Raw genomic sequence first — 13,451 nt, forward strand, 5'->3', positions numbered from 1 at the left:
CAAATAAAGTATAGTCTTATTTTATAACATCTCAATGCAAAGAAAAGTCATTACATTTTCTAAAAGAGCTCTGAGCAAGAAGATACAAAAGTAGAGGTCTAGCAGTTGTCTAATTCCAGCCCTGAGAGCCACCTACAGTTTCAAAGTAATAAAAAAACCCAAGTGTGTCAGGGTAAGTTTTTCAATCTTGTACATGATTTCTAGCATTTGAGAAGACAGTACTGATGTATCACTATTACAAAAAAAAAAACCACTTTTCTACAAGGGAAGCTACTATGACCTTTTTGTTATTTTGTTATCCTTAGGCTCCAGTGGACCATCTAGGTATATTATACGAGCGGTAATCTTCCAAGCTAACACTGAGCAGTGTACCTTTAATGGCTGGTAGGCAGTCAGTATTAAGGCTCTGCATTTGCAGGCATGAAAACTTTACCTCCTCAACTGCATCTCTTATATTTGGAAAATTACCTCCTTCCAACTCAAGTGACAATTAAAGGTCATGACATAAGTGATGGCTCCAGGCTACCTTTCTGGTATACAAGTACTCTCTCTCTCTTTTTTTTTTTTTTTTAATCTGTAACAAACATTGAACAGACCCATTATTTTTAGTGCATCAGTTTGAAGGAACCATTTGCACTCTCCTGGACATACAGCAAGGAATACTGCTAAATTCCAGGGGATTTCCTCAACTTTTTCTATGAAAGGAAGCATCTTACTCATTGCTATAATAGCCCCAGTGAATGGTTTCCAAAAGAAACAGATTTGTACCCTTTCTGAGACCAAATGCCTTACTGAATTACAGATGCAAAGGCAATGTATAGCCGCAGTGCTTCAGTTGCTCAGTCAGCACTTTTCTTGTCTGGCAGCAGAAGCAGCACTGCACAACAGTTGGTGTCTTGGTTGACAGAAGCAACAACAGAAGTTACTAAAATTACAATTTACACCAAGCCAGGAGAAACTAAAACAGCCAGCCCAAGATTATTTACTTCGTTAAAAAGGCCAATAAAATGACTACCATTTTTGCAATAGAAATATTAGAATTCCTGCAAGTAGCAACACATCTATAATGATAACTGACTGGGCAATTACAACCACCTTAGTCACCAATCAAATCTCTTGAAGAAAATATAACCCTGATCACATATAGGATGTCCTAGCTTTAATTCTGTACACGTGCTACTTTCGCTGCTTTAGAACGTGGTTTGAAAAGAGCACAAAATTATGATTAGCATTGAAATATATTTGGGGAAATTTCATCTGTGGGCAGATGAACAAGAAAAACTCCTTACAGGGGATGGCAGAGAATATGAAGCTGACATTCAACAGTTAAAAATGTGGTTGCCATTAATGAAGCTTTAGAACAAAGTCCACCCTATTTTTGCAATCCTCAACAAAGGCCCAGAGGACTTGACACATTGGACTTTTGCTTTTCTGCATCTTAAAATGAAATACTACTAGGCGGAAAGTCAGTTGCACAGTCAATTCTTACTCTAAAATTGGCTGAATTTGGGCATGCCTAGCAGCTTCGTAAATCTCAGTATAATTCGACTTTTACCTCTGGATACAGACTGAATCTTGCAAGCTGCTTTAAAAGGGAAGATCAATCTTGTGTGTTAAAATGTTCAATTCTTAAGTATTTCTTTACAAACCATGTCTTTAAGCGTATATAACCAAAAAAACCCCAACCAATTACTTTTGCTATGTTGAAACTCTTATGTAAAATACCCAAGAGAAGCTTAAAGTGCAATAACTTGACAGGTGAAAACAATATTTTACACTACATGTTTTGTGAGCTCTACAGAAGTGCTGTGGAAAATACCTATTTTTCTAAATTTGGAATAGTAGCAGAGTGCAAAATGAATTCATCATAATGTTATCAGGTTTAAAACAACTTCCCTTATTCAAAATACTTGTTATTTTCAATAAAAAGCTAAACTTGAGCAACACTCAAAAAAGGCCTGAAGAAGCTAGGTGCCTCGTTCCCAGTGGCAGTCAGTAAGCATCATTCCCCTTTTGCCATCCCAGATAAAGGAGGAAAAGCCCCCAAATCTCAAATGCATAATTCTCAAAACAAACCTCTACAACTCAGAAACAGTTTAGCAAATCTGATGTACATCTTGATTTTTACTGTGAAAACAAGCATTTTTGTGGGTGTTATCTTTTAATGGATCCACTGCATACTTAAGATGGACTGAGACAATGTTTTGAATGCAGCAGATTCTTCTGCCAGTCTCAATTCATTTGTATTCATGACAGTCCATCTTCAGCGATGCCATAGGAGCAAATACTATAAATATTTACGTGACAGCTGCAAAACTATCCCTACAGTTAATATATTAAATGGTCACAGCAATAGTACTACCTCTACATAATGAAAAAATATACGCCTTAACATGCCATCAATGCTGTGAGACGCTTTATGCAGAGAGATGATTAATAATTAAATCTACTTTTAAACAGAAGTGGTTATCTGGTCTGATGAGCACTTGGATGGCTTTTGAAAATCCCATCCCAAAAAGCTAAAAATGTAATGGTGATCAAACTGATCCCAAGGGAAAATGTTTATGGAAAGAAAAACTTAAATATTTGGCCACAAAATACATGATGCTCAGGAGATTCCTGAATTCTTTGTTCAAAAGTGCTGTTTTAAAGAGTAGCAAGTTCTGTTTTAGTAATGGCAAATCACTTGAAAACACATAAGACTATAAACTGGCATGATTTCTGAAGACAAAAGTGACACCCATCAATCATCCTAGAATTCCTTGCAAGTATGAACAAAATAGAGAAATTTAACAAGCTGAAAAATGGGGAACAAACAAGTCAATCTGTATTCCAAAAGAGGGTTAATAACAAGATGCCCCACCAATTCATGTTAGGACAGGTGCTATTCATTATTACTGATCTGGCAGATGGGGTAAACTATGACGTGGAAAAATGTGAACTGACAAAATTATTTAAATTAGTTAAGATTAAAGAGCATTATAAAACTTCAAAAGTTTCAACAACACTTGTTGATTGGGGGAAGAGAATCCAACTTTCACCTCCGTCCTGATGGATTCGAACTGCCCACGAACAAACCAATATAAAAAGGTTTATTGAGACCAATAACAATTCTACTTGCACAATTCTTTTCGTTTAATTTAAACCCATTCCTCAATGACTTAAGATAAACCTAAATAAACCAGACCAAGCAAAACTAAGAGCACCTGCACCCGACCTCAGTGCTGCTTTAACATCATTCTTTAAACTAGACTAATTCAACTGTGCATATAGACAAGCCGAATTTACAAATAAGAATAATAAAAAACTAAGTGTCCTTATGAACAATCCAAAGAAAATGTGTGCCCAACCTGCAATAAGGATCAAAAGCAACAATGGTGATGCCAGGTTTCATGGCCTCATCTTGACTACTCTTGTTTAAGTACTTTCAAGGGGATACAGCACAAATCAGAAAGGTCTTGAAAAGGGCACTGAAAATTATTAGACACATGGGAAGAGGAGAGCTTAAAAGGATGACAGAGGAGATAAGTAGTGACATGATCCAAGTGAACAAAAGGAAAAGAGTGAGAAAGTCAGTCAATCACGTCCTCCTTCACATTCACTTATTATAATACTAAAGCCAGGAAGCTTCCAATTAAAGAATAACATATGTAATACATAATACACTGAGGGGCAGAGCTGTACTGATACCCAGCATGTCCACAGGTGGTGCATAGAGGCATGACCTTCAGGGAAGGTTAGCTGTGAAATAAGTAGGGGGAACTCTGATGAATAAGCAGTTGTGGACCAAGCAATGACAGCACCACCAGGATGTGGTGAAGACAGCAGATGGCAATGGTTTCCCTCCTGAAAAGCCACATATATCTTTTGATGGTACTATGATATGGTGAGTACAGGCTGCCACTATAATAAGCCTGCCCATCCCCCAGCTGTGGGTCTACAAGTCCTCAACGGCGGAGCAGGCAGAAGACGTTAGAATCTCAAAGGCCGTGAAGGTGCAGCACAACGAGATCCCCAGTTGTCTTGGTCTCCTTGCCACTAGATCAAGGTCCCGCTCTGTCAAGAGCCATGTGGAAGCTGATGTGCAACAGCTTCTCCACAATAAAAGAAGTCACGCACAGGCATCTTCCACGCCTGTACAGAATACATTTTCAAACAATACCATAAACCTGATAAGGACCTCAATGAATTAAAAATGGAGAACATTTAAATGAATTATACCGTGGTGTTTAACTTCCAGCCCGTGGGCCAAATGCGGCCTGCAGAGCCATGGCATCTGGTCCACGGGCCTCTGCATAGGTCAGTAAATTTGGTGGCGGGGAGCAGTGGCAACTGATACCACCACACTCCCCCACTGCCAAAATTCCCAAGCCCCTGGCAGTGGGTTGGAGACAGGCCACATCCTCCCACCCGGCATGGCCAGATCTGGGCCAGGCCATGCCCCCCTTCCCTCTGCAGAGCTAGGCTGGGGACGGGCCATGCCTCCTTCCCCCAGGTCTGGTTTGTTTGGGGCTGGGCTACACCCCTTCCTTGTCCGGACCAAGCTCCCTTCCCCTGTGCAGTTGGGCAGGGGGCAGCCCAGCACTGATCCATCCTCAGCCCCACTGCACCTGCCCCAGGCACCAGATTGGGACCATCGGCCAAATCTGGCCTGCAGAAGAACAGGGCACTGCTCATCCAGCCCATTGAGCAAAAAGGTTGGCAATGACTGGACTATATAGTAAAATTATGAATTCTCACATACTCTGGAGCTTATTCTGGGCTCCCATGTCTGAAGGGAGTCACTTTCATAATCTTAGAGAATTTATATATAATAAATGTTTTTATTTTATTTTTTTAAGATGCAGGTATCTTTTGTTCCTAAAAGTTAAGCCTTGTCATCTGCTGTTCTGAACCATGCAGGCAGCAGGGAAGCAGAAATGAATCATGCCAACTTCCTTCCAATGCTTAGGGAAGCTCAGGGCAGCAGCATCAGAAAGAACTGGAGGCATTTATTGGGAAAGAAAATCCAAGTGGAGATGTAAAATAGCAGAACTTCCTTATCTGCAAAACTGATGCAGGAATGAGAGCAAAGCTCACTCCTACAGCCAACAGGACTTCCAATTTATCAGACATCTACAAGACAGAGTTTATTATACAATATACAATCCCTGGAGAAGGCCAAAGGCAGCCTTCTAAAAGACGTGCCAACCCCCCACCACTTCAAATTATCTGCGAGCTAAGAAAGAAGAAAAGTAGGACTCTATTAGGTATTGCCTCTAAATTTTGCCAATGGTACTCTGGCTAAAAGTCTGAGCCACGTTATTAGACGTTATCTAAGATTTTTTCCAACTGTTGGAATGAGCCAGTGGAAAGTGACTGGTAATACCACCCAGCTGAGTTATTTCACATAATAGGATCCCACTGCAATAAAAGTAGGATCAAGCAGGTGAACCCTTATAAACTTAACCAGTTTTCAAAGCCCTCTTTAAAAAATAATTTCATTTTTTCTCCATCAGGATTTCACCCAAAAACTTATTTTCTCTTTTACATCTGGGACTAAAATCTCTTTAAAAAATTCTTCCTTCTGAGGTGGTGTTCTTAAAGTTATTCTAACACAAAAAACATTTTTCAAATAAAAAAGAATACTTGTGGACAATCAATTTGGTCATGATTTCTATCACTGATTTGCTTCAAAATGTTAATCAAGGCTTGCACTTTGTAAGCAGGTTACGCCGATATGTTTGAATGTTTAATAAACCTGCATTGCTGGAGCAAAACAACACTAAGAGTCTCATGAAATGAAAGTTTCCACATCATCAGGGGAAAAAAAAAAAAAAAAGTCACAGGATATCCAAACAAGCAACTAACACCATCCTTTTGTAATTTAATTTTTTTCTTCTGTGACATGTTAAACACAGCTGGAGTTATAAAACTTTCTTCATGACAAAAATCTGATCAACTATGTTGATATTCCATTCTACCCCAAAGCTCGTGATTATTAATCCTGAACGGGAAGTTAACTCATGGAGAAAAAATGTGGTTGTCTAATAAAGAAACACCATGTTATTTTCAATAGCTGCTATTCAAATTAGTAGTTATTTACATAAAGTCTCATCTACAACTTCAAACTTTAAAATAAGATCAATATCAAACTGAAATACAGCGACCTTTAAAACAAAACTAAAAACTACTTTCTCGGTCAGTTTTTGAGCTTTGCAACGGTATGTTCCCATTTTTCTCCTGTTTCTATGTGAAAAACCCATGTACACAGGGGATATCCAATGCAACTTTTAAACAGAGTTACTTTTGGTTCTCTAAAGCAGTAGCACAAGGATGACTGTCAAAGGCAGCCTTATATAAAGATACTATAACTATTCAAGCTATAATTAATCCAAGTTGCTTCAAAAGTGGCCTCAAAATAGACAACATTTTTGAGGGAAACTACATTTCAGGTCCTCTCTAAAATCGGTTGAGAACCATGTTAGAGAGATATCAACAAGAGTTAATTATTGTATGACAAGTTACGCAGCACAGATTAGCAGCGATGTTGGGACAGTGCTATAAAAGCTGCATACTACGAACATCACTATGAGGACAGCTAGTGCGCAGTTTAACGTGATTTGAGGTATAATTATATCCTGTCTATACTTCAATTATGGTACTGGCTTTAGCTGGGTCACCTGACACAGCTGAGTTTGTAACGTAGACAGGACATCAAGTATCATCACAGACTCCTACTCAAGTTTCTTTTTGCAGCCTGCAGTGCAAGGGAAGCACTGTACCCCTGTCAAAACGAAATCACATACTCTGCTCTCGTCTGCCAGCCTGACTCTGCAGAGAGGGGAGAAGGAGACTCACATATAGTTTTCATGCCAGACAATAGTACAGCTTATGCCACAGGGGCTGGTTGCCTGGATAAAGTGCTAAGTGAAACACAGCAGAGACAAATACAGCTAAAGAGCACAGCGTAGGGAAAACCACCACCAGGATATAAACAGGGACAGAAGAAAGGGACAAACTATAAGAAGTTTTATTTTGTGGGAGTATAGGGAAGTATTAAAGCATAACAAAGTTAGAATCTGTAATTTAATTAAATTAAACTGGCCTGATCTTTCTAGTTTGATCTACCAAATCAGAATTTTGGATCAGTTCTGATCTGCCAAAGAATTCCCGGTTCAAGATATTGCAGATTATTTTAAATGTTCCTTGACTAACCTCATGTGCCCGCTTCGTAACCTGCAACAGAAGACTTGGGCGTATACCTCCCGTGTTCTAATATAAATGCCCCATTTCAAAAGAGCTTTAATAATAAAATTAACAGAAAAGCATGCTATAAAAACAAGTTGTAAAATAAGTAAAGCTTATGTAAACCCTTGGTATAACAAAACTAGCAATTTATAAATTTATAAATGTTGGAACAGGCTATGCATCAAACCCAGGCTTGAAGGCTTGACAAATTCACCCAGTACCTGTTGATTAAAAGTCTAGCAGTGTGTGTGCAGTATGTATGCCCCCTCCAAAGCTACAAGCCATACAAATTATAAGAAATAAAAAAGTTACGTACAGCATTCATTAGCAGTATATTGTCAATCTTCTTTTTATTTAGTGTGCCTGTGTTACATGGCTACGCCTCTCATTTCTGTCACAGCAACTCACTCTTCGGTACACACTAGAATTCCTCTTTCCCAAATGAATCTTTTCCTGTGTTATCCTTCAGTGCATTTCTTTTTTCTCTCTCTCAGTTTCAGCTACACTGAGTTCTTCCTTCCTTCTCCTATTTTCCCTGGAAATCTCTCCCCTCCACAGTACCTGCCTGTTTCTAATTTAACCCAGGGCCTTACGGAAAGCAAACTAATAATGTAACTAATAACCTGAGACACTGAGTGGTCAGATGATTAAGCCTACATACACTGAGCAAAGCGTAATATAAAAGAGAGGAGCCTTCTACTCTGAGAAAAGAATAATGCCCTGGTTAAAAGTTAACTCTCAGGGGCCCAGCAGCGAGAGTGGGGAGATAGTCTTCTGGGACCCTGTTTTCGAAGCACCTAACAGACACTGTACTGAAAAGACATAGGTCTAGTGCACTATTTAGGGTGAGTACTGAGAGGGACCTGTTTTGGGTTATTTGGGGCCGAAAGGCCCAGGTGACCCATCTGACCTAAGTAGAAGTCAAGTGACAACTCCCATGAATCCCCTTCCAGCCCGAATGCCAACTGCATGGTTTCAAAGCAATGACTATTTAGTCAACTGATGGAGATGTTAAAATCTAATCTGAACTATTAAACAGACAGCTTTCGATCCCCTTTAAAAAAAAAATGAATCAAAAGCAAAAAGAACGTAATGCTACTATTTGGCTTGAGACAGTTTTCTGCAAGTCTTGGTTCACAGGACAGAAATGCATAACATTTTGATAGAGGCATACAACGTCTTTTGGAGGATGTTTCTGCCCGAGGTTGGCTCAGTGAAATGGTCCGCTCACACGAACTGTCCCAGCATTACTTACTATCTCTTAAGTACATGGTTCTTGTGTATTCCTATGTGCTGCATGTTATGAAGGAGCTACGTATTCGTTTCATTTGGCTGAGCAGTATCTTCAATGTCACCTAGGAAAGCTCAGAGAGCTTTTTCACTTAAGCCATTAATTTTCTTTCCCAGACTAAAATATACATACCACATTAGTAAAGCTTTTGTACGTGCAGGATTGCAGTTGGGTGCAAATAAAGAACTAACTGATCTGGGGAAACTGTTCCCAGTGACTTCTAAGCTAACATTAAATGTTAGGAACAATGGTAAATTATGTATTTCATCCTAAAGAGGTATGGGTGAGACAAGTGCTATCAGTCTGCATAGGTAAAAGATGCAAAATTGTCTAGAACAGTTCTAAGGACAAAGATCTAAAAACTAGGTTTCATGAGTAGATGTAACTGGTAGAGAGACTGCAAGAAAAGAGGATGTACAGTTTTAACAAGTATAAAACTAGACCTTTTGTTTTCAAAGGCAATAGGAAAGAGTAGAATCAAGTGGAGAATACCAGGAGCCATCCCAAACATTGGAACAAAGGGCAGACCGAGAGGCCAGTAAGAATCAATGCAGAACATACTTCAAATCTTACTTTTTGCATTGTCTCCATTTCTGCTGGCTAACTAATCCTCATCTGTCATCTGAATTTTGCAAAGCAAGCAAGTGCTATGTCATATTAAAGTTTTTAGATTAAAGGAAACCATTTTTTGAAGTCAACAGACTTAAGTTTGAATAGAGACTTATTAAAGGTGTGTGCTAGGGTTCGGCTACAACAGACCTTCATGGATAACATAGAGGGGCTATTAATCCTGCTGGCTAAGTTTTACAACCAACTTTTCTGAAGTAAACAGTTGTTTTTAAAATAAAAAAAAAGATGAAATAATAATTTTATTGCAAGTTGTTAAATGTCCATTTCTCTAAAGTTCTTGTAGAAGAAGTTCATTAAACTTTTAAAAACCCAAATAGAAATGTTTAATTAAATATAGACATAAAAACTATCCATTTTAGAGAAGTGAATAATTAGATACTGGTAAAAATTAGGACTGCTCATGGTAGCATTTTAACATGACATACTGTTGCCTTAAGTAGTCCTTCATAACTGTTTAAACTGTATGCTTTGATGTTTTCTAATGAGTTATTTCTTAAGATCTACAAGGGGAGTAAAACCTGAAGGTCAGAAAAAAATGTTTGCAGAAGAATTTACTAATCTGGTCAGGTGACTAATGGTAATTCAATTTCACAACTCTCCCAAGGAGCTAACCCCTAAGAACTGTGTGAAGTTGGGGGAAAACCAGTAAGCTTACCAGCCAGTTTGGCTAACAAGTTTTTCATCTGCAGACAATTAAACCATGGATCTTAAAAAAAAAAAAAAAGGTAAAAAAGCTACAAAAAAAGTGGCATTGAATTTTTTCCAGAAGGAAATTACATTCTACCCTTTTTGAATTCATACATATATGATCAAAATTTCCTTGTATTTTCCATAAAAACTTTATATCTGGACTAAGATCAAGTGTGGAGACTTTCAGATCCAAGAGATAGTTTCCAAAAAGCTAAATGTGTATGTAAGATGAGGTAATAATGAAAACTGTTCCACAATATTAACTATAATGGTTACTACCAATGAAAGCAAAAATATCATGTTACATTCAGGTAAATTAGCTTGATTTCCAAATAACAGTGTTGCATATAACATATATGAAATTTAACACCATGCACCTTTTTTCATCCTCTATATTTTTCCCAATTAAATCCATGGAACAAAGAAATAGAGCTTCTGAATATACAAAGGTCAGAAAGCCATGGTGTCCTTACCATCCATCAAGATATGCTGTAGCCTTTAAAACATGGAGGATGAAGTTTTAATCATGCCTCAAGGCAATGCCTTTCTATAATTTTGGCCTACTTCTTTTCAGTGACCTAAGACCACAAAACTCCACAATTTTATATTTATTTATTTACATATACATATATGTATAAATAGACATGTACATATAAACACTGTGTTGCTCATGATTTTAAAGTATTGGGGGCCTAGGATGTATTGGAGTTTTTTGTTTGTTTGTTTTTTAAATTTCCAGTATGGATGAGGTTCACTGAATAATTATTTCTAACTTAAAATTTCTATAAATTCAAGCAGTTAAAAATCCTCATCAGTTAGCATTACCAAACAACAACAATTTCAAGAACTGTGAAATAAGTTAAAGACTGGTATATAATTATACTAAGGCATTTCAATATAATGAAGAATCGCCTTGGAAGTGTTTCAGTCTTGGATTTTCTGATGCATAAGATAAATGAAATTCTTTGAACCTGCTTTTGTTACAGCCTCTTAGGTGAACAACATACTCCAAAACTTAAATCAAGTTAACATACGTTTAGTAAAAAGCAAACATCAGCCCTTAAAAGACTCAAATTGCTCTTGTCAAAAATGTGCTGAATTGGTATTTTAAGACTTTCATAAAAGGAAGGATTTGAATTCCAGACTTTTACTACTTATCACAACTCTAAACATTTAAGGCTTAGATTGATAAAAAACTGCCTTTCAGCAGTGTTTTCTTCCCCTAATCTGAAATTAATCTGAATTAAGAGCAAGGTATTTTTCCCTGAAGTTCTGATCCTCCTTTAATCAAGTAAGGTCCTAAATTTGTTAAATTTAAAATTAATATTACGTGTGTTACTCCATGTAAAAAATTTTTTTTTAAAACTCCTTTTCTTTTTTATTCATTTGAAATAAGATCAGGACGTACCGTACATTCCCTCAAGTTAAACAGACACTTGCATATTATCTACACATTTATTTTTTTTTACGTATTTCTTATGGTGACATTCAGGATAGCTTTTTAGAAGTGTGATTTCAGCCAGAATAACTACAACATCAGTGACAAAGCTGTGTCCCTCAGTCTGACTGCTGCAGAAGTATTTTGAAAATAGAGCTTTTAAAACTGTGAACAAGTTATGCAGGTATAAAAATATATATAAAATGATTTGTGTATATTACACCTACACACACACACACACACACACACAATTTCTGTGCTGCCTCAAAATTGTTCACCTCCTCTCCTTCCCTTCCAAGCAATTAGCCAAAAGCGGTAACTCAAATTAAGGCTGCAAAATCTGATAATTTTTCGACCTGCTACTATAAAAAAATATATGTATCAAACAAAACTTCCATATTTTTCACTCACTGTACAGGACAGCTCAAATGACCGTTACATTTGTAAAACAAAATTATTTCTCAATGGATACCTCCCTTGCACAATAACTTGCAACCTCAAAATAATTTTAATAACCACTCCACTCACACAAAATGGTGTTGTGGTTTGTTTTTTTTAGTATGAAAAAGAGTGAGACAATCCCCAGTGTTGTGCTACAAAGCAAGGCAGGAAAATATGTTAACACTCAAAAGGAAACCCAAGTGTTACCAAACAACATTGTAACCTTTTAATGTCATGGGCCCAACTTGAAGAGAACTCACTGTAGGCAGGGAAGAGCATTGCACCCCCCTGCACTCCTGAAAAAGCCACGCTGCTCTCTGCATCTGCTCTGCGAGGTCTACACTACTCTTACAGTAATCCCTTTGAAAAGGGCCGGCTGGAGATTAAAATTTGCAACAGGCAGATATTTACCTCTAACCCCACCTTCCAGCCAGATGACAACTAATTCAAAATGAAAAACAAACAACAACAAAAATCAGCTGAACATTCCCCGAAAGCTTGCAAAGAACACATTTTTCCAACTATCCAGTTGGTCTAATAAAAAAAAAAAAAAAAAAAATCGACCCAAAGAACCTTGTCTGCTGAACACTGCAAGAAGCCACCGGCTCCATGTGGTTTCAAAAGCACCCTCCTTCCCCCAAGTTTCAAAAGTTACAGATTAAAAAACAAAAACGCCATGAACACCCAAAAGTTGAACGCTTGTTTTGATCTCCAACTCCGAGTCTCCCAACGCCTATCGACGGGGGGTTGTGCCTGCACACTTGCAAAGAACTTTTCCCACCCCCAAAGCTTGAGTTGATTTAATACAATTAAATAATCACCTCTCCCCAAAGAACATGAGCACTGCAAGAAGCCACAGCCTGCATGTGGTTTCAAAAGCACCCTCCTTTCCCCCACGTTTCAAGTTATAGATTTAAAAACCAAACCAACCCACGAACGCCCTGAAGTTGAATGCTTGTTTTGATCTCCCCATGCCTGTCCAAGGAGGGTTGTGCCGGAAAAATTGCGGATTTGTGCTCTTAAAAGCGCACAGGAACTCCCCCCCCCCTCCACTAAGGATCGAGTTGGTCTAATAAAAGATCTCACATCTCCCCAAAGAAACCTGAACGCTGCAAGAAGCCAGGGGTGGTTTCGAAAGCACCCTCCAGCCCCCAAGTTTCACCAGCTACCGATTTAAAAAAACACCAAACAACCACCCACCCACGAAACTGAATGCTTGTTTTGCTCTCCAACTCGAGAGTCTCCCCATGCCTGTGCAAGGGGGTCCCCCCCCCCCCCTTTCCACTCGCAAACAACTTCCCTCCCCCTGCTCGGATCCGTCTCCTTTTCCTCTCTCTGTCTCGCAGGGTAGCAAACAAACAATGCGGAGCGGCGGCGGCGGGGCCCTGTGCTGTGGCAGGGCGGAGCAGGCCGGCAGCCCAAGAAAGGTCACCCGCCCCGCGGCTGCAAAACTTTGCAAGTTTGAGTCCCGGGCGCGGCCTCCTCCCCTCCCCTCCCGGCCGGCTCTTACCCTTCTTGGCTTTGGGCGAGTGCCTCTTGCTGCGGTGCTGGGCTCGCTCCTCCTCTAGCGCGGCGGCGATCTCGGCGTTGTCTTCCCCATTGTACCAGACGAGCAGCTCCTGGCCCGGCTCGATGGGCTGCGCGGGGCAAAGACACAAGCGCGACAGCGGTCAGGTCCTAGGGCCGGGCCGGGCCGCCAGCGGCTGGACGCCGCGCCCCCCCCAAGCCTCC

The 13,451-nt window shown here is 39.2% G+C and overlaps 1 protein-coding gene across 8 annotated transcripts in view; it reads right to left on the reverse strand.

Annotated features, from left to right (window-relative positions):
- Window positions 1–13,451, reverse strand: part of PRDM2 (PR/SET domain 2) — a 90,186-nt gene that overhangs the window by 43,888 nt on the left and 32,847 nt on the right. For 7 of the 8 annotated variants that reach the window (XR_003092896.1, XM_025198129.1, XM_025198128.1 and 4 more), the window contains one exon: window positions 13,231–13,357. Coding sequence is in view for 6 of the 8 variants with exons in the window: in XM_025198129.1 (XP_025053914.1) it covers window positions 13,231–13,357 (127 nt within the window). In the remaining 2 variants the exon portion in view is untranslated. Of the gene's footprint in view, window positions 1–13,230; window positions 13,446–13,451 lie in introns of those variants that run through there. The other variant, XM_025198134.1, reaches the window with a different exon arrangement.

Source organism: Alligator sinensis, unplaced genomic scaffold, assembly GCF_000455745.1.
Source record: "Alligator sinensis unplaced genomic scaffold, ASM45574v1 scaffold569_1, whole genome shotgun sequence".
NCBI classification, from domain to species: domain Eukaryota; kingdom Metazoa; phylum Chordata; order Crocodylia; family Alligatoridae; genus Alligator; species Alligator sinensis.